Source organism: Syngnathus floridae, chromosome 12 (assembly GCF_059516105.1).
Source record: "Syngnathus floridae isolate MCC-2025c chromosome 12, RoL_Sflo_1.0, whole genome shotgun sequence".
Taxonomy (NCBI): domain Eukaryota; kingdom Metazoa; phylum Chordata; class Actinopteri; order Syngnathiformes; family Syngnathidae; genus Syngnathus; species Syngnathus floridae.
In genome coordinates, this window is record NC_142424.1 from 3,221,993 (window position 1) to 3,249,746 (window position 27,754).

Sequence of the window (27,754 nt, forward strand, 5' to 3'; positions counted from 1 at the left end):
TTATTTATTGTAGTCATGATGATGATTCAGGGAGGCATCAATCGATTAAACCAATTTTTTTTTAAAAGTGAGCATTTCCAAATACATGTCACAAATACTTCAGTATATTTATTACTTTTGATTGACCATACCAATTTGTTAGACATTGGGCCAATAACAAATATGACTACTTGCTCTAGTACTGCCACGTTTAGTACATGATTTTAAAAAAAGGTGTGGGTTGTGTAAAAATGAGAGCAGCTTGAAAATGCCAAAATAGCTTAAAAAAAGTATCAACATGAGGCACAAAAATGTGGTTATTTTTTAGCTGCCTATATCACAGGAATTTTCATTAGCACATTTGCTAACCGTGCTAGCATTTTCCATCATCATAAATTGTGTTCATTTACAGACGCAAATATTTAGAATTTAATCTGTTTGCGGGTCACTCACTTTTGGACTTTTGTGTGCTCCAATTTGTTGCAACAGAATGAAATGCCAAAGGTCTTTATTCCAACTCCTTGATAACCAGGTTGAAGCCAATCTCTTGGTCCTCACAATTAAACACACTTCGACTGCTTCTTACTTGTATTTTCATTTTGTCATTCTTACAAACTGGCTATTAAGGATATGGAATGAATGCCTCTTCGACAAGTGGAAAGTAACGACAACAAACTAGTCACATACAGTACAGTTGAATGCACAACGATATGCAATAGTGTCTCCTAAACTCCCCGAAAGGTGAGTCAAAGAAGCAAACTCTGAAATGTACCATGAGGAATGAAGCACATGTAAACACCAACATGGACCCGCCGGGAGAATTGACCGGTTTTGAAGTGGACCTTTTGCAATTAAGTCGCAACTTCATGTTACAAAACAAAAAGAGATAGTGTTGACATTAAAAGATAGTAATCCCCCGCTCGTCCACAAATTTCACAAACTCACCTAAGTTTTTCCTTGGACTCCCACTGATGCAAAATTCCCCTTTATATTGCTTTTGTGCCCTTTCTGAAAGGCCCTAAGAAGCCACAAGATGGCACCAAAGCTGACTAAATAGGAGTAGTTTAGATCAGTAAAAAAACCGGATGACTGTGGCTTGCTGTATTATACTGCCCCCTGGTGGCCAAGAGGGGGATTACTGCAGATGATGCCATCCTGCCATTCATTCCCATCCATATGTTTGAAAAGCAACACGTGACTTGAGTTTGTTAGCAGTCCTTGTGTATGTTGGTCCCTCGTCATCTGAAGACTCTTCATAAAAAGTTTCCTCGCTCTGGTCAGTAACAGAGTCAAACGGCTACATTGTGGACTCGGCCACTTTTGGGCAAGGTCAACTCTTACCACCGATGCCCGTTGGCCCGATCCGCCACACTTGGGCTCCAAAAAGGCCGTTCGCTCGGTGGGCATCCTAGTGAGAGGTCCGTCTCTCGCCTTTGAGCTCCTATCTGCGACGCGAGCGAGCGTTAAGACTTCTGCTCGGCCGGGGCGGGGGGCGTGGCCACGCTTTCCGGTTTGACAATCTGGTATGTGATCAAGTACTCCGGGTAAGCCTGACAACAACAATGACACAAATCACTTAAACTGTGCGGTTTGGGATTCTTTTGTGTGAACTAACTTCCACGCACACACCTGCTCTCCTCTGTAGATGACGTACTCGGCGTAGGCCAAGCCGTTGACGCTGGGCCGCCCGATAACCGAGTGATGTCCGGGCGGCGCGTGTGCCATCTTCATGGCGCTGAATTGAAGAAAGGACTTACCTAGCGTCACTCTGCAGAACAACATCTGCCTGAAAGAAAACCGAGCGAGTTCAGAAGTGCGTCCTGCGGTGGAGGAACTCGCGGGAGATTGATCTACCTGTGACAAACGTAGCAGGAGCGATCTTTGTGGGTGGGACAACCCGTGCCGCCGCCTATGCCGTAAACGTACTGGTTGCTTTTGGAGGAGTTCTCGGCAAAGTAGATGCCGGCGCCGAACATGCCGCCGATGTAGGCGTGGCGCTCGTCGAAGCCTTTGTGGATGATGGCGTTGATGAAGGGAGAGCCTGTGAGAAGATGATGGTGATGAAGATGCCTGTGTGCACGCCACGGCTCATTTGATTCCTTTACCATGAAAAAGCATGCGCTCGTTGTGGTGGTTGTGATTTTCGTCCACAATCTCCTTCTGCCTGTGCGAGTATCTCTCCCGTAACTTCTTGTTCACTACCTTCTGAATCTGCAAAAATAATATTTCATTTAAGGGACTGGTACTATTTAAAGTTGCACGCCCGTCGGCTAATGAAGCCCCACGAGCGAGCGGCGTCACCTTGATGATGTTGTACTGGCTGAAGACGCCGCCGGCGTTGCCGCCGTCGCGGTGCTCTCTGATGGTGCTCTGCAGCTGACGACAGGATGAGAAGACAACAAGAACGCTTTTTAAAAAGAAGAAATAAAACATGCTAATGAAGTGCAAAGGCTTTTCTTTTTGTGTCTGAGCACCCCTGTGTTTTCCTTTAGAGACAAGATGTCTTTTGCATTTCTGATTCAAAGGAAGTGAGGTTCTTCCTTCAAAAGACTGTCACTCTCCATGGTGCTGCTAGTATTAATTAATAAAAACATGCTACAAGAATGCAAAATGAGTGAAGTAATGTGGCACGACAGGGACAAAGAAAAGTCCACAAAAGCTTGATTGAAAGACTTTGTATAACGCGCCACCCAAGTCACTCACCACAATGTAGTTAGCACACAAGCTAATAATTAGCCTAGCTTCCACCACTGTTTATAATGTGCTTACTTCTTCCTCCACCGACTGGAACTCCTTGTCGTCCGGGGCCAGGTCGATAAGCACGGTGCCCTGGCTGGAGCAGTGGAACGTCAGGTACGGGTTAGCACCTGCAAACACAGCGCAGAACAAATAAGTCTGATTTATAAATATTATCTTCAACATGAACATTTTAGTAGGAACAAATTCCCGGAGCTAAATAGTGGCACATGTCTAAAGCACTTCAAATGAGCACCTGTAGATGTTTGTCTCACCTTGCTGACCTCCCAGCAGCCGCTCGATGCCCTTGATGAGTTTGTGTCTGTGCCCGTAGGCGTTGATTCCGATCTCCTTTAGCTCCTCGTGGCCCATGTCTGCCAACACGTCCAGTGAGATCTGCAGACAAGAATTTTTGTTTTCACGTATAAAGCTACAAACACGAACTAACATCTTAAATACACAACAGCGACATTAAGCGAGTTAAATGTTAAGAGCAAGAGCTACGATTCAACCGAGTGACAATTTATTTTGTTTACAACAAGCAGGCACACAAAGAACTCATCGAAAGCAAACGGTAGATAATTGGAGTCTCATTGTAGAGACAATGGCTGGCAAATATTCATGAGAGTCGGTTCAGCGCGGCGCGCGGGAAAGGTTAATGAATGCACGGCGGTCATGGAGCAACTGATCAAAGCGATAGCGGTGGAGTTTGCGAGTTTGTTCAGCGGGAAAGCGGCGGGGAGGCGAGTGCACTCTCCAATTTCAATTGCAACGTTAATCTACTATGGCGAGAAAAACTCAAAAACTCGGTCTGATGCGAAGACAGCTGAACGAGGTAAAAGTTTGAATCGTATTTTGAGAGAAATTGCTAAATTGATTCATCAGGATACATTGGGGAAGGCGCAACCCCCCCATTTGTTTTGAGTGATGGGGAAAATGAAGCTTCAAATATGCTTCACGAACCACTTGTATTTTGCTGACTCCTCTAGATGGCACTACTCAAATTTTTTTCATGAGGTATTAAATGTTTGAGAACTACTTAAATAAAAATGAGTTTGCCCTGAAATATTTGCATGTATTTGGTGTAAACAAGCCGTCAAGCAAGAATGTGGTTTCGAAATGAACAGCTACAGTGTGATTGGTTGTTTACGTTGCGCAAAAAAAAAACCTCTTCTCTCTACACACAGACAACACTCTCCTCCATCTCACCGCTCAGAATATCAATGCAGACTTGCTTCCCTTTAGGGGAATTAGGAGAAACACACAGGCTGCATCTTGCATCCATTCCTGACTTTGCTGCTTGGACTTGAGCCAGCTGTCACTTTCAATTTGTCTTCTGCCTCTTTTTTTTTCCCCCTTGGTCTGTCTGCTTCCTTCTCGCTCTCTCTTCATCTCTCTGCTTGCCTTCTCTTCAGATGCTGACAAGGCCTTCATTTTTTTTTTTTCCTTCCCCACTGCATTCCCTCCCTCAACCAGTTCTGCGTTACCTGTTCTCTCTGGAAGATTTCTCGGAGGTGTTCCAGTCCCAGACTCTTTAAGAACTGGTTGATGGTCATATCCAGTAGCGCTGGAAAATTTAGGAGTGGTGTCAGAAACACAATGGATAAGCCCCTCCCCCTTTGTACACCTTTATATACGTACCCTCCCCTTCCTTCCTGTCCGAACCGGATGCTCCGTCCGCCGTCCCGGTGGCCCCGCCCACCGTGATGTCCCCGAGGGGCGTGGACAGGTTATCGATGCTGCTGGCGGCCGACAGGCAAGATGATGGTGATGGTGAGGGAGAGATGACTACGCCCCCTGTGGCACCTGCTGCTACTACACTGGCACTCACCTGAAAGTGGGAATTGTGTAATTAACATGTGGCTATTTATTTCCAGAATATTTTTGTGTATTCTAAAAAAATCTGAATAAAAAAATCAAAACTACCTTGAGTGTAACACTCAATTGACTTTTGCAGGTGCTAACGAGACAAAATGTCAAATACTAGCTCGGGCACGAAAAACCCGGCAGAGTGCTGTCGAGGTACAAGCACGGACAGATTTGACCTTTTGCCAATACCTGTGCGGCGTCAAATATGATTTCAAATCAATAAGTGTCGGTCTTATGATCAAAGATAACACGAACCACTGTGGCCTGTGGTTTCAGACAGCTGGGCAAGGCGTCGGGTGGCATGGCATCGATCAGCAACGCTCTGATGTCATCGGCCTGCAACGAAAAGAAAAACTTTTAAGAGACCAGTCCTGGAACTTTTCTGACACTCATCGGAAACTTGTGCTCAAGAACGTTTCATACTGTTGCCAAATCCAGCGGCGTTTGTCCTTCCTGGTTCTTCATGGTGGGATCGGCCCCGTGGGCCAAAAGCAGAGCGCAGAGCTGCGTCCGCCCCTTCTGGGCCGCCTCGTGGAGCGGCGTAAAGGCCCATTTGTCGGTGGCGTTCACGCACGTGTTGTACTTGATGAGGAGGGCGGCGATGTCCACATGCTGGCACATACGAAATAATTTTAACTCCAAAACTGGCTCATATTTTCCCGTGATTTGACGCTTTAACTTCACTGGCCATTACTGTTTTCTTCTGACTCAAAAGTCAAGGGAGCGAGCTGTAATACAATCAGCGCTGAAGCTATAAAATGAACACAATATGCTTTGCTTCGGAGCGAGAATCTTGTGAATTATTAACTTCATCACAACGCTTCTATTCCCACCTCTCATTTCCCCCCCTCCCCTTTTCATTGTTCTTCCCACTCGTGCGTCTTGTCGCCAACTAGGCAACGAAGCCCCCCCTCTGAGAAGCAGCGGGAGATGCTAAATCGAGTGTTTGTGTGTGTCTTGGGAATAAAAGTGACTCGTGTTGTTGTGCGTCTTACCCCGTACGAGGCGGCGTTGTGCAAAGGTATCAGCCCGCCTTTGTCCTGCGCGTTCACGTCGGCTCCGTGCTCCAACAGATACTCGGCCACTTCCAGGTTGTTGTAGCCAGCTGGACGGCAGAGTGGGAGTTCGAGGTTTGGTAAACGGTAGCGACGACAAATATTTTTGTAGGGCTCGTCCGCATGCTTCGTTCTCTCCAAACTTGTGTCTTTATTTCTATTTTTAATAATCCATCGCAACTGTGTAAATTAAAACTTGATCTTGTCACACATGAAAATGCCAACGCGCCCAAATCACGCCAACTTCAGATATCAAATGATAAGAACGTATCCAGATAAGAAGTCAATCCGGAATGTAATCTTCAAGGAGATGTCAGTAGAAGAAAATGTCGCCTCGCTTAAGATTCTCCTCTCTCTTGCTCAGCATGTTTTAGTCAACATCGCTGAATTCATCAGCCCCAGCATGCATGAAATATGGATTTACAAGTGCGTGCGCCTCGGAGGCGATGTAACAGAGCGCTGCATTCTCAAGCCTACTTGGAGATTAGACATTGATTGTCTATGTGCGTCCCTGAGAGCATTTCTTCTAAAAGCTTTAACACTATCATTACCTTCCAGCGGCCACAACATTAGGTACACTGTTTACCTGCGAGATGCAAAGGGGTGGAGTTTCGTCCTTGCGTATCCCGACAGTTGATGTTGTCCGGGCTGCATAATTTCTGCACTCTAGCCAAGCAGCCCTTCTTGGCTGCATCCAGCAAGGCGGCATCACCTCTCAGGAGGTCCTGGATGTCCGTGTCGCCGTCCTTCACCAGGTCCAGGGGTGTGTTTCCATCTCTGTTCTTTTTGCTGGGATCTGCGCCGTGCTGTGGGTGGAATAGAAAATAAATGATATGAGTCGAGCAATAACACAAGGGCGAGGATTATCCGCAAGAGACAGGACAGAAGGCGGCACATTATCCGTGGATGGCGAGAGAAGACTTTTCTCTCATTCTAAATGTCTCCTATATAATTCTTTTATGTTTTATTTATATGTGCACTTTGAAATCTGCTCATTAAATCGGATGTTATGGAACGACTCCCTTGGAGGGGATTCATGTCTGGCTGCCAAATGTGAATATTTTTTTGTTTTCAGTCTGTTACAATATTTTCGGCCCACTTTGGACGAGGTGCTTTTATGCTAATTTAGTACGATATTGATCCTCCGTCCGGGGAATACATAAAGAGCTGCATTTAAAAAGCAAGCAGGGACGCAATCATGGATTTAACGATTGGTGGTGTCTGAGAAGAAAATAACATTGAAGTCATTTTAAAGAGGGCAAGAAAATAATATGCTTCTTCTGTGACATTTTGCATAAGTGGCAATGTGGAAAAATGCTACGACTGTAGCATTTGGCTAACAGTAATAGCATTTTCCAACTAGCGCGTTTGAATATATTTGCCAATGAAACATTAGCAGCTCTTCTACTGACTGTATTTGAGTTCCAGACAAGCAAAATAAAATTTCATAATTTTGGAACTTTTTCAGGTTTTGCAATAGTGTGACATCGCCGAATGGATTTCGAGCAGTGGACCGGCGGTGATGCAAGTGGATTTATTTCCGAGCACAACTTTTGCACCATAAAAAAAAATCACCACAAACAGGAGACAAAAGAAAACCGACTGCTGAACTCAGAGAGAGAACATCCAGAGTCAAGCGGATTAACACACAAGCTTTGGTCGTGTGAATGTGTGTGTAACCCGGGGCTTAAGGGAAATGAGGCAACTGATGTGTGTGTAAGAATGTCATTTGGGGGAAAAAATAAATAAAAAAAATCATGTGGTGAACTGCCGCCACATTGGACATGATTGAATTTTATCGCTTATTTTTATTTATTTATTTTTTTTGACGTTGAAGGACAACGAAGTGTTTCCAAAACAACAAGTCTTGAGGCGCAACATTTCCTGTTGTGACACTTTTTCCATGTACTTGAAGTCTCTTGCTCTAATAATTTATGCAGCTCCATATGGCAGCGTTGCAGTGGTGATGTAAGCTTGTCTGGCGGTGATTATGAAAGCGACAAAAAAAAAAACACGAAAGAGAAACTGCAACACTTGTTTGCATTGCTCATTCGGACTGATTTGACTGCCAGGTATTACGCAATCGTTTGCCCCCCGACTTGGATCAGAGAGCAGAATCAAAACAGTGTGCCATTTGGAATGACATTTTTGAATTGATTAAATGTCAGACATGGCACGGTGCGAAAGAAACGGCGAGGTGTCAAACTGATGACAGGTCTTCCTTTTTTTTTCTTATTTTGATTCACAATCTTGAACAGTTTGAGTGGCAGGGATCCAAATTGTATTTTTTTTTTAAATATCAAACTGGGACGCATAGGAGAGAGAAAAAAAAAATGGGTCGCTTGAACAAAGAAGTGGCTTAGTAAATCCTAATCATTGTGTCATTTTAGTGTTAAGCTTTTAAATCTACCTTGAGCAGCAGTTTGCAGATCTCATATTTGCCCTTGGCGGCAGCTTCGTGCAGCGGTGAGAATTTCCACAGGTCGGCCACGTTGACCGAAGCGCCGTGTCTGACCAGCAGCTCGGCTACCTCGTAGTGACCGTACGAGCAGGCGTTATGGAGGGGAACGAGGCCGCTGCCAAAGGAGGAGACACGTTATTGAGCTTCTGTTCATTTACGGTGATGATCGCATCAGGGTCAACGTCTGTAATGGTCACGGCGAAATGTCGGACCCTTTGTCCTTGGCGTGCACGTCGGCCCCGTGGTGAAGCAGGTACTCCACCACCTGCACTCTGTTGTAGCCGGCGGCAAAATGAAGCGGGGTGGAGTGTCGTCCTTCTAAGTCTCGGCAGTTCACGTTCTGAGCCGTGCACAATGACTGCAGGGAGGAAAAAAAAATATGTTAGACATTAAAACACATCAGGATTTCAGTCCAAATCATAAACTGTGGTTTTAAGTGCTAAGAAATGAAATCATCTGACTACCTTGACAGTATCCAAGTCTCCGGCTTTAGCAGCTTCGAGAAGTCTGAAGTCCACATCGGAATTTCTGACAGGGACGTTTTCTACAAAGATGAAGAAAACGCATTTGAAAAATGTGACAGAATAATAATAATGGCGACCTTGGGGCTTATGTCCTTTTGGCATGTCAACAAAAGCACAAGGCGGCCGGCCTACCGTTGAGAATCTGCTGAACAGCCTCATTTCCCATCTGAGCAGCGGTGAAGCCCTGCAGCGACACCAGCGAGGCGTCCGCCCCGTATCCTAGCAACAGACGGCAGGTCTGCAAATGGCCTGCCAGCGCCGCACGATGCAACGCTGTTTGACCCAGCGTGTCCAAAGCGTTCACCTGCCAAAAAAAAAAAAAAAAAGGTTGCATCTCTTAGGAATCCTTTATGAACATCCTCAGACATCTTTGTAAATGATTGAGCACTAACAAACCGAATTTAAAATTTGTGGCTTCTATTTGAACAGAGGGATTTCATTCCATTGATAGAAACAAAAGAAAAACTCGAGGGAAAATGAAAATGTACCTTGGCGCCATGTTTCTGTAGCACCTCCATAATATCATTATGAGCGCGCTCCGCAGCCACGTGTAAGGGTGTCATAAAACTAAGGAGAAGGAGTGAAAATCAATTGATCAAAAAAAAAAAACATTCTTTCATCAACAAATTTTTCTGCACTTACTCTTTATTCTTCTCATTAACGTTAGCTCCCTTTCTCAGTAACAACTCCGTCACCTGTCTCCTTTTAGGGTGGGGCGATGCGACTGCACAATGCTGAAAACACACACACACACACACATAAAAATCCCTGCAAGTCTATCTTAGCGCATGCCGTGCAATGGTTGCGTCTTACCAGCGCCGTTTCGTGTGTGTGAGGGTGTTTGAAGTTAATGATCTCCAATGCCAGGCTCCTCTTCGCCTTGGCCATGTCAGCTTCCCGAGCGGCTTGAAGCAGCGAATGGCCCTTAAACTCATCTACACACAAAATGTCAACATGTCAGCGGAATAAAAAAAAACTTGACTTGCTGAGGGCTGCAAAAGAAAAAAAAAAAAGTTGTCTACTCACACGAGAGTCTCTCCTTGAGCTCAGGGGTGGGCGCCATGTCCACGGAGCTCTTGCTGTGACAGTTGAGCAGGGTAGGGTCGGCGCCGTGGCTCAGCAGCAGGGAGCAAACCTCAATCCGGTTTTTGGATGCCGCCTCGTGCAGCGGGGTGAACTGCCACAGGTCCATGGCGTTGACACAGGCGCCGTGCTGAAAGGAAATAAGGCGAGTTGAAGAATGTGAGATTTTGTAAAGACTCATTTTGCTCATGTCACCTTTAGCAGCAGTTCAGTAACTTCATAGTGTCCGTAGGAGCAGGCGTTGTGTAGCGGGACCAGACCACTAAAACACACAAAAGGAAAATAGTGGAAATGTAATATTTAGTTTACAGCATTTCTGAGATATTGTAGTAATTTTTTTTTTTTTTTAAATCACTGCAAAGTAAATACAGCAATCGGCAAAGCATTTTTAAAATAAGCTGAGTCATCAAAGTAACCCAAAGGAATTAAAGGCTTTTTAAATTCCATGACTTTCAGCATAGTTAACCAAATGTGTCTGCGTAATAAGAGCGGCTCTTAAAATTAATGTCGTCTGAGGGTGCTCATTAAAGAGCAGCAAAGTTTAAGCAAGCTCTCAAGTCACACTAACGCACGTGTCAAGGCTGGTCTTTATTTACTTTTGTCAGAATTTAATTTTAAGTGGCTGATTTTGCACTTACCCCTTGTCCTTGGCGTGAACATCTGCGCCGTGCTGTAGTAACAGTTGAACTATCCTCACCCGGTTGTATCCCGCCGCCAGGTGGAGCGGAGTGGACTAGGGAGGACACAAAGAGGGCAAGGTGAGGAGGGGAGGAGGAGGCTCGGGCGTAAATAAGAGACAAATGTTAACCGCCATCTGTGCATTGGCGCGGGACGGCTGGGGGATCCTGATTTGGGGAGCATCGCTCAGCCGGGTATTTTGTCAAGTCACAACTCTGCAGCGAGGAAGCGATTGTTCCGCGCTTCGACCGGACTGCGGTGATAAAGAAGTGACTTTGGCCGTAAAAAGTGATGTAAAGCTGCCGTAATAAATGCTTTAAGAGGGCACTCACGAAGAGACGCTTCAGTGTCTTGTCTTACTAAAAGTCATTCTTCCCCAAAGCTGGGGAACTACCGGAAAAACTGAGGAGATGGGGGGGAAAAAAAAAAATTCCAGGAGGAATTTGGCCATTTTTTGTCTAGGTGGGCATTTGGATTTTTGTTGCCTTAGAGCTGAGCAATATTCAGGCAGAGCTGAGATTCCGTGAGAGGCGCGATGGAAGCAGGGCGTATTAGTCATCATCCTCATTGTAAATGCAGCGTCATTGCCAATGTGTGTGCGTGCGCGACCTTATTGGTAGACTAAGCATGTACAAATGTGTGTGAGATTGAATCAGATTCCGAGCGAGTGCATCTTTCCGTGTTAGCTACCAGTAACACGCTGTTGCATCATGTCAATCTTATGTTGGCGATATGTGACTAGAAGCGTATTAATCCGAAATGATACATTTTTTATTCTCGCTGTAGCAACAGAATGTTAGTTATGCATGAAGTGGTTATTTAAGAGCGGGATTGCGCTGGTGTGTGTGTGTGCATGTGTGTTTAGTTTATATAAGCTGAGCATTTGTGCCACCACAATAATGAAGTTGGCAAGGTTAAGGTCAGCTTGGCTCATGCTGTTAACACAATTCCTCTGCATGCTGAGAACACATTATGTGCACTCATCTTGCAACGTCCAGAGAAGGGGATTTGTGAAACAGCAAATAAAAATGGATGCTATGCGAGAATGTCAAGTTTTTGGACGAGAGATTTGAAGAGATATTTTTCCGCCGGTCGCTACGATGCAAGACCCGGTAGATACGTTTCGAATTTGCGTCGTGGGACGGCGAGAGAACAAAGGCAATAAAAAAGGACCCTTCGACTTGGTTGTTTTTAATCATCTAAAAGCTTTCGGAGCGAGCAGTCAGGGGTGGAGGAAGACGAGGGAAATAAAGGCAACGGTAAGCGACAGCCGAGTTAAAAATGCTAATTGTTTTTTTTTTTTCCTGCCCTTTCTGTTGCTGTTCATATTATGAAGACTTACAGAAGCATTGAAAAGGAAGCGGGAGAATTCCAAGATGGTGGTTGGCAAAAATATTTAAACGGAGTGTTACTTCCTGCTCTGTTGCGCCGTGGCATTGTTCTTCCAGTTGCCAGAACGCCGCCATATGATGTACAGTGCGGTATGTTGGAGCGTGAACAATCACGGGGTCCATTTTATTTTGCCGTGGAAGTGAGAGTACAATACATCATGGAGCCTGATGTCAGCAGAAATTCCAACAAACCAAACAATACTTCAAGGCCAATCAGAGCGACCGACTCAAACCAAAATGTGGCTTTTGTTTTTTCAAACAATTTTCCAGAGAGTGATTGACATGCAGAGAGCTTTTTTCACGACAAAGAACAAAGAACGCTGTCAGTCGACGTGAGGCTCTTAGGGAAAGAGGCGCTCTTAAGAAGCGTTTAAACGTGTCTTCAAGCAGCACATTTTTTTTCTTTGTCTACCTGGCTGTCAATCTGTAACTTTTGTTTTTGGGAGGGAATTTCATTTGTCAGTGAGAGGGAACTCACAAAACGGCATGAGAGGAGAATGACAAGTGTCACGTTAAGGAGGAATTTTCACCGTAATTTGTGTTAGCGGTGGAAAGTAATCCCCATCAAGCCGTTAATTTCCCCCCCCTAAAACCATAACAAGGATAAAATGGTCCTGGCGTGAAAATATATTCCATCTACTGTGCATGGCTGCTTTTAGTCCGAGCAATTTTAAAAATGCCGCACGGGGTCATTTTCGAACAGGCTTAGACTGGACCCATTCGGATTGCATGCTGAAGCTTGGCGGTTGGTGATTTCAGCGTCACTGAGCTTCAGATTCACTTAGTGGTCCGTTTTGAAGAATTTAATACGTCCTGAAGGATGACGGCCAGACATGCTGTCACGAAATTACAGGTGAGACGGTGATATGATGCAAGCGGGCTTTAGAAGAGCATTAAGAGGAGCGCTAAAGTAGCCGTAATTATAGACGAGTGCTCCTTGGGGCTGTTATGGCATCAATATGACATTCAGTAAAACGGTCCCCTCTGGCTGTTCCTCGAAGTTTGCCTAACAAGGTTCATGGCAAAAAAAAAAATCAGGTGGGCAACCAAACAGAGCCGACTTTTATTTATTCTTTATATTGGCCGGTTTACTTGACTTTATTTATTAAAGGTGACATCAACAAAGCCTTTTTTTTCTCAAGGTCCTTATTTTGAGAAATAATATTAATATCTCAATATTAATTAATATTATAAATATTATAAAATATATAAATTTCAGATGATCCCCGGCAGCCTGCTAAAGTTTACCGCTAATTGGCTCATTTGAAGCTATGGAGGCCCGGCAGCAAGCAAGAACACAGCAGGTGGATGGCCGTGTCACCCTAATGACTTGCCCGCCGCCGCTTTTGGTGTATTTTCTTCACGTGTGGCAAAGATTTGTTCTTACCTTGCGGCCGTCACTGGCGTGGCAGTTGACGTTAAGCGGTGTAAGCAGAGCCATTAGCTTCTCCTCGTTCCCGCTCCTGCGAACGTACACGGGCACACATTAGAGAGCATCCGCCACCGTGGAGGATTAGTGCTGTACCTCAGCGGGAGAGCACGGAGGGGTGCAGGGGCGGGGGGGCGAACAATGAGATAAGAAGCCTGAAGGACTGAAGGGAAGAATTTTCATTTGCAGACTTACACGATTTGCGCGTGTGTTAAAAAAAAAAAAAAAAAAAAAAAGGCTGCTTCAGAAGACAAGCCTTGAAGAATGAAGATAATGTTCATGTTCCTGATGAATTTCCTGGTTTGTGGGCTTACTGCCCTGGCATTGGATAACCAGAGGGGAGAGTTGCCATGGCAACGACCAATCGAACTCGGATTCCTTAGACAGCTCTGAACGAAGAATCTGTCAGAAGTCAAGAAAATTACTGCTGTCTCGCTCGATTAACCTTGTCATTTTTTTTTTGGGTGTCCTTATCCTTTCTTTTTGTTTCTATAATCTGAAAACCGACCTCCACCTTTCCACCAAGGATCATCTACTGTAATTTCCAATCACTCTCCTCTCTCATCGTCTGGAAACAAAAGGTATTAGCCAACCTCTTGCTTCTTTCGCTCAGTTACAACATCCTACCACCCCCACAAGAGAAATTCAAAACGTCCGATTCATCATTCATTCTAAATTTATCATATAGTGGTCATGATGATTTATTTAACCGCACAGCTATTTGGTCTGAGAATTAATATCAGACTGTACCACTGAAGAGGGATATAACACTTGTGCAGTGATGATACGTGGGCCGCCCAAAAAAAAAAAAAAAAACGTTATCCCATAAGCCATGTGTGGGAGTTCCGTTGCCCAAACTATTTAAAGTAAAAAAAAAAAAAAGTTCCACGGAAAAACTGTTAGAAATGTATCAGCTGTGTGGATGACACCCTGGGACGACCTGCTGACCCCAGTCAGTTGAGTCAATGATGAGCGATATAAAACAGAAACAAAGGGGTGGGGGCAATAAGCGGGATACCCGAGAAAAGGTGACAAAAGAGGCAGAACACAAAATAAAACTAGCCGTGGATAAATTGGATACAAGATGGAGAGGCACAAATCAGAGAACAGCGGGGGAAGAAAGTACGACCTGGGTGAAGGGATGTGAGGGTGGGCGTCAAAGAGAGGAGAAAGAAGCGAGGATGCCATAAAGTTGGAGGAGGCGGAGAGGAGGAAGAGGAGAAAGGTGTTGGAGGAGGAGTGGAAATAAAAACAAAAGAGCATCTGGTACTCACCTCGCTGCCTCCAGCAGCTCATCCTTCTTGTATTCACCTAGATGGTTACAGAAGATCATGGTGTCAGTCGACCGGTCGCTAACGCACAGACGCGGGTGAACATGCTAAGAACACGCACACAAAGACACACACACACAAACAGGAAGGATCTATCTATCTCTGGAGAAAAGGCGCTTTCTCAATCTCCCCCCCGGCTTTTTTGCGACTTCCACATTCCCGCTCAGTGCGCACCCCGCTGGCTCCGGTTGCCGTGACGATGCGTTGCCGGCAGCGACCACAGCGCGTTCATTGTTTAGGCGAGGAGCGGCCGGCTGACACACGCTCTGCCGCTATCCGTCCGTCCATCCCTGGCGTCCCCTTTCGTCGCCGGTATGGCTAACCGCCCTCGATTATCGCGCTCCATCATCCCCCCTTCGCAGGCGCCGTCTCCCTGCTTTTGTCTCAAACACCCCCCCCCTCCCTCCCTCCCCTCGTGGGCTCTGGAGGCGCTGTTACCGTCAGGAAACACAACAGAGATAAACAAACCCCTCCCCCTACATCGCTTACTCTCTCTCCAACCCGTGCGCGTTCGTAGCCATACCCCCCCCCCCCTCCAGACGGTCAAAACATAATCGACATCTCATATGTGCTGCGTGCATGGGAATCTGCAGCTTCATTTGTATGTGAAGCAAATGGCTCGCCGGCTCTGGCTGACTATTACATTATGCATTGGCAGCAATTAGAAATGAACTGAGAGCACTAAAAGGCATGAGTATAAATTGGAGATTTGAGAGGGATGAGCTAAATAGAAGCCACAAATATATATATGGAAAGGACGCGATAACAAAAAAAAATGGCAGATTGAGTAAAAGATTCAATACAAACTTTTGAAATGAACAGTAGAAACTGCTGAAACTCGACCCGATGATCAAATTTCACGCATTTGATGAGAATCCAAGCCTGAAAACAACTACCAACTTATTTTTCATCACAGTGACAGCGCCACCTACTGGTTAAAGGAAACATTATCTCATCCTAGATGTTTTTTTTTTTTTTTAATGAACTTTTTGATGATCTTAATTTCCATCAGTCAGAGGCACCGCCATCTAAATTTTACATGCTAACCATTTCAAACTGGACCTTAACTCGAGTGACCTTTTTGAAACACTGCCTCAAGGAAACAATCTCCAGCATCTTTGCAGAACAAAGTACAAAACGGAAAAAGCGAATTAAAGAGACGCAAATGTAATGGAGAAGACAACGAGGAGGATGAGCTTTATGTAGTCGGCGGACGGGCGGGCGGGGTAAGGTGGAAAGCAGAGGCGCGAGGTTACCGAGAAGGGAAAGAGGGAGGTGGGAGGGGAACAAAGGATTTGCAGATGAAAGAGAGAAGAGATGATTAGGGATCTGGAAGCTGACATGCATGGATTTGACACAGTATAATTGGTGTTAGCCCGGCGAGGGCGGAACACTGTGACGGGGAGAAAGAGGAAGCCAGAGAAGAAATTGAAAAACTATGAATACAAAAAAGGAAATGAACGGAGAGAAAGAGATCAAGAAAGTCAATGAGATGACATAGTTTGGAAGCCATTTGTACATCACATTCGCTGACTTTAGCCTTTGACTCGAAAAGCCGTCAATGGGAGGGAATGAGTTTGAACTGAACATAAAGTACGAACAGGAAGCTTATTTTGTTTCACAGTATGAATGGCAAAAGGTGGATAATATGAAAAACTTTTTTTCCCAACATCACATATTAGCAGATTTAGCGTTGAGATGCTAATTGAATTTGCTTTCATTTTTTTCCATTTTGGTGTGCACGAAATTAGCCGCTGCTTTTTCCTCCCGTTTTGATTTAGTCCATTAATCAAATCCTGTCAGCCGACTGCAGAGTGGCCGCTTGCCTTCAGTGACTCACAGGGGTGTTGCGGAGCCGAGCATCCATGTGGAAAACGAGGCAATTTCAGCCGAGAGGAATGCGCTAAAACGGGAAGTGAGGCAACGTGGACGAGCGGCATCTTTACGTACGCGTCTTTGCTTCGCAGGTATTTCATCATGTCTTGGATTAAAAAGGCAACAAATCAGAATAATGTATTGATCCTGAGGTGCGAGCGCCGGAGTGAGCGTGAACGGAAACGAGGTCCAACGCATTCATCACTGGAGACTAATCGAATAGCGGTCACTATGATAATCAATGAGCGTGTCACTGATTAGGTGAAGAAGGATGCAAGTAGGAATTCACTTTTGCTACTATTGTTATCCGATTGACGACTTTGCATTTTATCTTGATGACATCATCCACCTTTGGCTTGTCTACAGTTCCTGTTATCCCAAAGCGCACATCTCCACGTTGCATCTCAATAATCCAAAAAGTCTGACTTCTTAGCCCATGGTGCCCTACAGATGCAAATGTCCTCCAAGCTCTTATCTCTCCTGGCTCATGAAGTATTCATTACACCCCGTTAGTTTGCTTCGCAGTTCAGAAAACAAGACCTGACCTTTTTTAATGATGCCAGTTAACTCGCCTGTGCCCTGGTGGAAAAATAAACATTTTTTTTTTCTAATCACAATGAAAATAATAATCAGCGGATACGACTGCTTAAATGGGATAAGTAAATTAAAAAATCCCAAATAAAAATGAACATTTGTTGTCTGGACCTATGAGGATTGTGTGACCTTTAATCTTCAAGTCTACCAGTAGTGGAATGTTCCAAATGTCAAATCGTTATTGCCTCACACTTTCTGACCTAAAACTGAGCAATACATAGGCTTTCCCAAAAGTCCAGCCCTAAAAAGTCCTTTACATTTGAAGTAGTCCAATTTCACTGCTAATCACCTAATTCAAATTTATTTATGGATTATAATTATAATTTATTCTAAAAACAAAAAAAAAATGACTAGAATGTGAGCAGAGCAGAACCGGTAATGTACTTCTGGTGTCCACAGTGAAGAATTGATCTGGGAGACCCTGAAGAAGCTCGTCCACGAATACCAATCAGAGGTAATTAATATTGTTAATGGACTGGCTTTGCTCGTGTGTTTGTCTGCTTTATTACTTCCATTCCAGAGGCTTGTTCAAGAGGAGAGTAAATCTTCATTTATGATGCTGAGACTAAGGTGGCTAAAATGAGATTTCCACCGTGAATTGAGAAGCAAACATTTAAGCATTCCACAGCCCATGTATGATATTTTTTATTTTATTTGGATTAATTCTGGCAATATCATTTTTTTGTATTTATTTACATTCATTTGATATATTTTTGTATTTATTTATATTAATTTTATATATTTTTTGTATTTATTTATATTCATTTTGTATTTAATTTTTGTATTTATCTTCTAAAAGGGCTACAAATCTCATCCTTTAGTGGCAGCTAATGTGTTCCTGAATATTCAATAGACTATTTGCAGTAGTTGTGCAAAAAAAAAAAATAAAAAAAATAGGCTGCAGACTTGTTTTACTGAACTGCAACAGGGAGGACTTCAATTGTGAGTTCAATGCATCGCTAATAAGCTTTGCTCCCCAAACTTTATATCCTCTCATTTGTTTTGTGAAAGAGAGCACTTGCCTCAAGGTGCTTTAGAACTTCTCGTAACAAAAACTGCCGACGTATTCCCGACAAATGGAGCAGAGCGGTTTGAATTTGGAGGGTGGGTAGCAAATATTTTGACAAAGATGTCTATTCAGCCTTACAAAAGAAATTGCTTTCTGCTTTCTTAATGATCAGCTTTTAGGAAAGTCGTTAAAAACACCCTGTCTTTGCATTCGAGTCGCGAGTGTGTCATTTGGCGACGCACTTTAGTTGTGACAGAGCCATCGAGCTAATTTATGGGTCAATATAAGCTGTCCTCACCACTGACGGAAGCTGAAAGCTGTCTGTGCTAGCCTGCGGCAGAGATGAAAACCTCTAAATCACAAAAGGTAGAACATAAAAGACAGGGAGGGGCGGGGGGGAAAAAAAAATCTGGTGCGGTTTGTCACTGTAGAAACTTGTATAGTGGTGACAAAGTCTGCACACCCCTGGAAGAAAAATCATTTCAAGTTTTTTGTAATGTGACTTAAAAAAAAAAATTATCAATATGTACACTCATACTTTGTTGCAGCACCTTTGACCTTTTATGACAGCACGTGAGTCTTTTGGGGCAGGAGTCTATCAGCGCCATCTTGGCGTAGCAAAATTGCTTTAGAAATTCATATGTCCCCGTCTCCTTTGAGAAATAAGCTCCCTCGGTTTAAGATGTCACTACAAGAATGTCAGGGAAAATCAAATTAGAACATCTGAACTTTACTTGAGGTGAATCAGAAGCTCATTAAATAGTGGGTACCATTTGAGTTTCAATTTGATTGGTTCATCCTGAATGCAACACTTTTAAAAGGGTGTGCACACTTGTGCAACCACATTCTCTCAGCTGTTTCATTTTTAAATTTAAATTGATTAAAAAGGTAAATATTTTTTTAAATCTGCCAGTACCGTCTGATTGGTTCTAATATAAATTTGCGACCCATCTGCTTCTTTTGAAAATTGGAATATTCCTCACTGGATTAACCAACACAGCAGAGCAGAAGACGGTGGATTTACCAACATCATTAAAACTTCCCATCGATCGGGCTCATAAAAAAAAAAAAAAAAAAGGAAATTAGCTCAGTTGGTCGTAACTATTCCAAGAACAAATTTAGTGCCGGCCAGTCAAGAACTGAAAAGATGCTGAGAATGCAGCCATGATGAACTGAGGGTTGCAACACTGACACCTTCAGGTTTGTGCGAGGTCTGCATCTGAGGAAATGGACCGAGGAATGTTTACTAACGATCCGATGGAGCGTATGTTGACTTCTTTCGCCACAATGACCAGCTCCGACTGTGAATTACGGAGGTGCTAGCGTCATGCTGCGCGGCTAACCGGGCTGCCAGCAGAACTGCAACATCACACAAAGAGAATAGAATGATGAAGGGCGACCTCAAAAGTCTTGTCGAAAAGTCTGTTCTACACGCTACGTTTTTTTTTTTTCAAGTCCAAACTGACAGCAAGTCAAACCGTGGCTTGCTTATCAAATGTTTTACCCTGAGCGGTGGACTTTGAATCTTGGTGGCGACGACTTCAATTCAAGGCTCTAAAAGCGGGCGTCACTGTGTCAACGGTGAGTGCCCACCTCGACTTGTTGCCATGACGACGAGGAGGAGACAAAATTCACCGCTGGCCCTCGAGGTATTTATGCGTTTTGAAAATTAGATAAGAGAAGAAAGAGCAATGTGTGGATGGTGGCTGTGAAAAAAAAAAAAAAAAAAAAGCGCATCTTGGGAAGTCGGTGTTACAAAGCCTGCTGGAGGTGAATGAGTCACTTGAATAAGTCGAGCTGGAAAACATTAGCCGGTTAAAATAAAGTGCAACTGGAGTTGAGTCCCCGCAATCATCTTTTTGTGTTTGATAAAAAATGACTGACTGTGTGGACGTGCTGATGCGTGAGCCATTTCATGGTGTTTTTCAATTAACAGATTTGCTGAGAGTATTTCGTTCAATTTCTCACACTGTTCGTAATCTGTTCAAACATATCCCGGGGGTGGCGCGAAATTTACTCTGGTCGTGGCGGTCGACAGTAAATCGTGAGATTTTTTTTTTTTTTGGGGACACACGTAGTTCTTCTGGAAGTATTGTCTTACAATTTGGCGTTCAATTATATTCACAGTAGGCAAAACAAATAAGTAATAGGTCCAATTAAATCTCCGTTTCTGCAAGGTGCATAATCCATGATGGTCCTGTGACATGGCTTAATGAGTCCTCATTAAGAATAGTCATTAGAGCGCCTAAGGTAAATTGCCTTGCCTTGAAAAGGGTCGATTACAGTTCTCTCTTTTATGTAAATGAATCGCTTTTTCAGATTATAGAGGCTTGGATAGAGCCAGATGGAGTCTGTAGTATTTTCCTTTTTTTAAAAATAAACCACGGTTCAGCGGGTCACTGATGAGCTACGACCTTTGTCTGCCTCACTGTAAGCTAGAAGACTCATAAATAAATGCAAAGTGCGAAAGCAGCGAATGTGCGCAGAATCTAATTTCACTGGGAGTCTCACCACAAGGAATATAGCCAAGGAAATATGAATGTTGCACCCCCCCCCAACTAGAATTCACGTCTGGCTTTGGTCAAGTGTTTCTGCTGCAGTCCCCTCAAGGTTTTGATACAACGCCCGTGTATCAAAATTGATCTCATTAAGCAGGGAGCCCGACGAGGGGAATTGATGATGTAAGCCGGTGTTAACATTGAGGTGGGGGAGACAAAATTGATACGGCGCCCCTGAATTTGTTTCCAGGGTGATAAAAGGTTGGAAGTGAAGAGAGGAGAGAATTTGAAATGAACACGTCTTTGTCGATTCTCTGTCATCCAGGTCATGGGAGTTCACTTCAGAGCTGGCGGAGCCTTTCGGATTAAAGGTGAAACGACTTTAAAGGCCAACAAGTCTACTTTCATCTATTCGACGATTCTAGGTTGTTTTTTTTAAAATAAAACGTGGTACGGTGAAACGACAACATGAACGAGAAAATGAATTCTTAAAAGTAAGCGCTGAACAAAAATGCAAATGTGTACTTCATTGAAATTTGGCATCTTGGCCTGCTCATAACAAACAAGGAACGAAAATTTGGCGACGCATTCAGCACACACAAACCTTTGAAATAATTTTTTTTGAGCTTTTAATAACGGATGAATCTGTTGAATATTTTGCCAATTAATCAAATTAACAAAACGTGTTTTTGTCCATAACGTATAACGGACAAAAACGTTCATTGTTTCCCAAAGTAAAAACAGATTTTATTTTGACTCGACACAAAGAAGCTAAATCGTCACATCAATCGACTGTTCATTTTTTTTAAATCTGGGTGTATAAAACTACTTTTTGGCCGGGTTCTCTAAGAAAATAAATTGTCCACAAGAATGGACATTGTTTTTTAGCCATGCACAACATGAGAAGAACACAATTCAACATAGAAGTTCAAATGGCACCGACCTGTGAGCACAGCCTTGGCGGAGGGTTCAGCCAGGTCCAAAGCGGATTTTCCGTCCGTGTTGCGGATGTTTGGGTCGGCTCCGTGCTGCAGTAGAACTGTGCAACAACAGGGCAGACACAGACAGTAGCTCAGCTCCTGGACCGACATGCAAACTCCCTGACACACGCTCCGACCCAGTCCTCCCCCTGAACCGTATCCGAACACGGCTCTCCCCGGACCGCCGCGCTGCTCCCGAACTCTCCCCGCCGCTTCGCATCTCTCCCCTCCTCTGTTGCTAGCGCTGCTCCCTCGCCTGCCCCCGGCTGGCCCCGTCCTGCGAGCCATGCCGCCGATGTAAACAGACATGCCGCCACAAGAGCGGCGAGGGCAAGGCTACGGCACGCCGCCACGCAAACGACGGTCCAAACAAATCGGCGACGTGACCGCCTCCAGAACGCATCGCACTTGCGGAGACCAGGGGAGGAAGAGGAAGGAAACTAAAACAAAAAAAAAAAACGAGTCTGGCGGAAGAAAGCGCGCAGCTACAACTAATCGAGGTGGCGGCGGTGATGAGGCAACGCGAGTGGAGAGACTCTGGCTCTCGCTGGCGGTGTGAGAGATGCAGCGGAGAAAAAGATGAAAGAGGTGGGGGTGGGGGGGGTGCAAGTCAGAGGATGGGAGAGAAGACTAGAGAGAGAGCAAAACAAGCCCAAGAGTTGTTTGACTAAGGGGATGCATGTCCAAGATGATTTTCAGAATGAAAGCATTAGAATAGTCATTTACAAATGGCATACAATTAAAACAGCATCGTGGCCATTGTGATGAATTTTATAAGATTAACACGAGCCAATGCATATGATCAAATATGTTGGGGTCTGCAACCGTGATGCAAAACGTAAGATCAAGCTCCTTGAATCGAAGAAGTCACAAAATGGTCGAGATGCCTCATTTGGATTTTAAAAATGAAAGTTACATATTGAGTAATTTTATGTATATATATATATTTTTTTCTAGCCGCAAGCTAGGCTGCAAACTTTGTAACGCATCATATTCATTGTTCTTCACGGCAGAACGCCAAGAAGTTTGATGCCAGAAGTGGCGATGGAAGCTGTCAACACACTTTTCTCATTCCCTGCCCGACTTTCTGCAGTGGTTGTTTACTCGGAGTCAGTTTAGTGCGTCATTAAATGTGTCAGGGTTTTAAATTGCATGTTGAGCACGTTGCTATAATTAACGGCTCGCTAAATGTTCTTCGGCAGCGTGCCGACATCATCGAAGGGGTTGCAAAACATTTGACGGCTGCTTCCTACGGGCGTGAAAAGGATGATTGGGGAATTTATCTGCAACAATGGGACTCATGAAAGAAACCGTAATAACTCGAGAACTGTTTGTTGACTTCATGCCTGGAGCCATGTACAAAGAACGAGAGTCGTCTTGTTTCCATTAATGCTGTAGCGATAGCAGAGGGAAAGAAAATGAGAAATCAGGAAGTCTTAATATGGGCGTACCAACTAACTGTGCTAACCAGCCAACGTGCTAATCTTTACGACACTGAAGTAAATTCATGAAAATCGAATTAAAATGAATTATTTAAGTTCTAACCAATTTATTTTGGTACTTTAACTTCCATCGTTACATTTAATATCAGAAAATTTGGCGCATTAGCAAAGAGCAGCCACTCTTGGCTCTGCTCCTTGTCGTCATGGTAACAAAAGCCATTCACGCTATTGTCCCAGTCTCAATTATTAAGAAATAAAATGATGAAATATCAATCCATTTTCAACCGATTAAATGGTCAATCCGATTGTGATGACTTGGTGAGGCAATATTTGCACGCCACATTCCGATCGACTAACGTTGCTTTCGCTTCATAAATGACATTTATAATCTTAAAAAGCTGAGCTCGGTATTTCGCCACAGCGCTAAAGTCGATATCGCCACTGCTCGGGGCCTCAGCCGCTTGCCACTGTTGTGACTGCTGAGAAGCTCCCAAAGCGTGCAGCCTTTGACAAGCGTGCATGCCAAACCAGTGCACACACACACACGCACACACACACACATGCCAACTTATCAAGCTCAGCTGCAGCAAAGAAGCATCCAGGCATGCACTTGTGTGTGTTTTCCTCTGCCCAGCCACTGACGCACACCAATCCGACACCCACTCACCTCTCGACAAAAAATATCATTTTGGCTCATCCCACTCAAACACACATTGATACCCGCAGAACATTGGCTGCATCCGCAGTGATGCATCAATCATAAAGTCCAACCATCTATTTTCTATTGTGCTTGTCCTCATTATATTTGCTGGAGACTATCCCAGCAGACACGTCTGGGTCCCTTTCTAAAGATTTTAGTAAATCAGCTAAAAAAAAAGAACCACACATTTTGCTAGCAGCGATATCACAACCCGAATGAAAGAAAAATCATTTGTCAGTCATACTTGAGGTTTTCCCAATATCTTTTTCTGACAAATGTGACCTTGCTCCTGATGAGTTGCTGGGCTAAGAAGGAGATTAATTCCACGCTCAAGTTGTCTGAACCTCGCAGAGGAGGGCAGACAGTCCGTCAGAAGACTCCAAAGTTGATTTGGACGTCAGCGCGCCGCCAAATCTCTAACCTGGCACTATGACATTTTGGCAGCAGCTCTGCTCAGAATAAAATCAAGACATGGAAATAAAGATAATCTTGCAACCATGGATTATGTGTATCTCAAAAAATCTTTTCACATTGAAATGAATGAAATTCACATTAATTCATTCCAGGGGTTTCTGATAACATAAATAACACTACAACAGGGGTGTCAAACTTGTGACGCAAATATTACAAAGAGATCACTGAACACGTTTACCTTGTACACTTGAAATACCATTGCAATCACTGACTGCACTTAAATACTTATCATGCAATATAAAAAAAGCTTCTACTTTTTTCCCCCCCCCAAGACTGAAGGCAGTCAGGCTTGCTCTGCATTCAACTCAGCCTTGCTGGTGCTCGGAGAGTCAGGGCCAGACAGTCTACTGATGTTATTGCCCCAAATGGCAGCGGGAGCAAGGTGACACAAAGCATCATTTGCGATTACTAAAACGTATCAAGCTGTTTATATTAGGATCCTAAATACAATCTCGCGCAGCTTCAAAGTGCAATGTTGCCACGCTCTGTAATAAACGGTGGTGCAATAATTGCCAATTATGCCTTACTTGCATCTATTTTTTACTGGGAAAAAAAAATAATAGCTCGCAGCATGCGGCTCATTGCAGATGATTACTGTGTGCTTCCACTTCGGAGCATAAACAGAATATTAAAGGTTGGCTACAATTAAGAGTCGTTTTTATCAATGGCGCACAAATGAAGATAAATGGACTTTGCTTGCTTTCTGGTCTCTCCGTCATCTTTCAATCAAACTATTCAAATCATTGGACTTCTCTTACCTATGCAGACGTCGATCTTGCCCTTGATTGCGGCCTCGTGTAAAGGCGTGTAGTTCCAGTTGTCCCGGGCATTCGGCTCAGCGCCCTGACACAGCAGCAAGGACACCACCTGAGAGCAACACAGGATTGTTACCTCACCATTACCATAGGTAAATGCAAGAAATAGAGAAACCAGCTCCCCAAATGGTGTTTTATGCCCTCTGGAGGACACACGTGGTATTGTAAGACACCACTGTAGATCCTTTGTCGTATCATGAAATCCAAGCCAAAAATGTTTGGCTACAAGCAGCAAAGACAGTGGCTGGATTTTGAATTTAAATAATATAACAAATATTTTCATGTGAATCAGAAAAAAAATGACAAATTCTCACCTCGGAGTGGCCAAAGGAGCATGCATTGTGTAGTGGTATCAGACCACCGTCATCCCTGGCGTGGACATTGGCACCGGTCTGAAGCAGGTGGTCAACCACATCTTTCCGGCCAAAACCTGTCAAGACGTGAGGGAATGTCAAAACATGCAGAAAGTACTTGTGCTCAATCTGAAAACGTTGTATTGGAGCATGACTAGCTGGATACTACACGGTGGACCCCCACTATTCCGGACTGGGCCGCAAAAAGCGAAGATCTGCATGTTGTTGACACCCACTTTAATGGCATTGAGGGGGAAAATTTATGAAAATCTTTTCCACAATAAATGTGCATTTGGGGGTAAAAAGCTAGAGTTATTGTGCTGACAAGGTCTTTGCGTCGTCCTCCCACCAATTTGACCCAAATTTGACAAATGTCATGGCGATTACCTGCAGCAAAGTGCAAAGGTGTAGATTTGCGTCCAGCCATATCTTTAGCGTTCACATTCGCTGTGTCCACCAGCTTTTTCACCCTCACAACGTCTCCATTCCGACAAGCTTCGAACAGCTCCCTGAACGCTCCGTTCGGACCGGCGAGGCCACAGGCACCGCTGCCCGCGTTACCGTCACCCGCGTCGGGCGTCGATGCTGCACTCGTCCCGCTGCCCTCCGTGGTGGTCGGCGAGCTAGCGATGCTGCTAGCGCCGCTGTTGAGGGCCAAAGCTGGGGGGCTGCTTGTTGTTGTGGGTGAGGCCGGGGAAACTTCACCATCCGCGGCAGCTTCGCGAGGGAGAAGCACGGCATCGTCAGACGGGGTCGGAGGCGAGCCCGATGGGGTGATCGGGAGTGAGGAGACTCGGGGTGGGGAAGAAAGAATCTGAGGGGAGCGACGAGGCGTCGCCATTTTCACAACACAACAATCCCCTGTAGCAACAAACGCCGATGACAACTTCCGGTGACAACTTCCTGTTGAGGGAACCCAAACTTCCGGTTGTTGTTTTTTTTTTAAGAGAAACACACAAAACCACACTAACGTAGTTCTAAAATTAAAATTAGATTTTTTTTTAAAAAAAAGCAACCAAGTCAAAGGCTGCTCAAATAATTTATTAGATGAAATTGTGCATACTCGTCAAAAAACAAATACTGCCCTCCAGTGGCCATGGTGGTTGTTACAGAGTAACAGTATTTATTTATTTTTTGTCATTCGTATTTGACATGGTTGTAACACTATTCTGTGGTCAGATTTATAGTACAAATTTTCCCTATGCAGTTACTTTAATAGATTCACATTGTTTCTATTTTGTGCTTTATTATATATTTATTTGGAAATGCTGGACAGAGAGAAAAGAACAAAAACAACAAAAGCCAACTGAATGTGCCATGTATCACCAAGAAACTAAATACAGCACTTAAACCGGTCACACAAGGACTGTCAGCAATGTCAACAATCAAGAGGGTAATTCAGGACTCGTGCATTTCGAGAGATCAGCAAAGAACACACCTGGTTTATATTCACAGATCAATTTTTAAGACACAAATGACATGTACATGTTCAGATATTGTGTGGATAAATACAGTAAATAAACATGGTTCAGAAAAAGTATTCATTAAGTTTTGTTTTAGCAAATAAAGCGTGTACTCTTAATTTTGTTTTGTCTCATCTCATTGCGTGTGTTTGTTGTCAAGTGAGAACTTTAGTCTCACCAAGTGGCAAATAAAAGGCAAAAGTGTGTTTTAGGCCAAGTCGATGAGTCAGAGGTCAATATTGACAGTCTACTTACCCAAATTTCAGGCTACCAGTGAATTCCAGTAGCATGAGGTAGTGGTACCAGTGGAAGGATGGGCAACTGAGCTGTTCTCATGTGACTACGCCTGTCCATTGCAGATAGGAAGTGATAAATACAAGGTGACAGGGTCGAGAAGCATCTGGTTGGTCGACATAATTGTCATACTTTAAAACGCTCTTTTGTGTCATTTCAATTGAACACAAAACGTGGGCAGTTCAAACAAGTCAATAAAAACCATCCATACTGGTTGCACGACAAAGTTATACTTTGGTATTGCGCACCACAACGAAAATATCGGGGAAGCTCTGAAGGCAAACTTTCCTCAAGTTGTACAATTTTGAACACAAAATGTTTTGTTGTGACGTACAATGGCACACGAGATGATTACCCTTGTTTTACTTTTCTTTTGACTTCTTTGCAACACTGCACCTCACAATAATTGATTTCCAAAGAACTTTTTGCTGTCTTTAATTAGAGGCTGATGAGTTTGCTGGCTGTCTAACAAAAGACTGACTTTAAAATGAATGGATTTTTGAAAGAGATTCAAACACAAACAAACCTTTGAGGAGGAGTCCATCCGCACACGCTTTCGAGCAGAATTTTCCGGCAGGACAGCATTCTCAAGAGCCTTACCCTAGTGTGATTCACATTTTGATTCTCCCAGATATCAAATCTACGGTATACGTGGAAGCTTTTACTTTTGTTGACCTGGAAAAAAAAAGATGATACATGATCTCATAACACAAAATGAAAA

At 44.0% G+C, this 27,754-nt stretch overlaps 1 protein-coding gene and 1 long non-coding RNA gene across 2 annotated transcripts; one reads left to right on the forward strand and one right to left on the reverse strand.

The window, feature by feature from the left end:
- Positions 1–41: 41 nt before the first annotated feature.
- LOC148389511 (poly [ADP-ribose] polymerase tankyrase-1-like) lies at positions 42–26,159 on the reverse strand. Its single transcript, XM_088392500.1, has 29 exons — positions 25,664–26,159; positions 25,238–25,353; positions 24,867–24,975; positions 21,456–21,551; positions 14,480–14,516; positions 13,164–13,239; positions 10,346–10,440; positions 9,903–9,969; positions 9,651–9,837; positions 9,438–9,559; positions 9,267–9,358; positions 9,113–9,191; positions 8,757–8,928; positions 8,565–8,644; positions 8,313–8,458; positions 8,050–8,215; positions 6,226–6,445; positions 5,580–5,689; positions 5,008–5,196; positions 4,840–4,920; positions 4,357–4,546; positions 4,203–4,282; positions 2,991–3,111; positions 2,749–2,846; positions 2,281–2,355; positions 2,085–2,190; positions 1,834–2,020; positions 1,609–1,765; positions 42–1,529 (listed from the first exon to the last, which is right to left on the reverse strand). The coding sequence occupies exons 1-29, from the start codon at positions 26,115–26,117 to the stop codon at positions 1,443–1,445; spliced, it is 3,795 nt and encodes a 1,264-aa protein (XP_088248626.1). The 5' UTR covers positions 26,118–26,159; the 3' UTR covers positions 42–1,442.
- LOC148389512 (uncharacterized) lies at positions 19,313–23,162 on the forward strand. The gene is made up of 3 exons (XR_015861811.1): positions 19,313–19,663; positions 20,838–20,937; positions 22,506–23,162. It is a non-coding gene; the product is annotated as an uncharacterized LOC148389512 (long non-coding RNA).
- Positions 26,160–27,754: the final 1,595 nt, after the last annotated feature.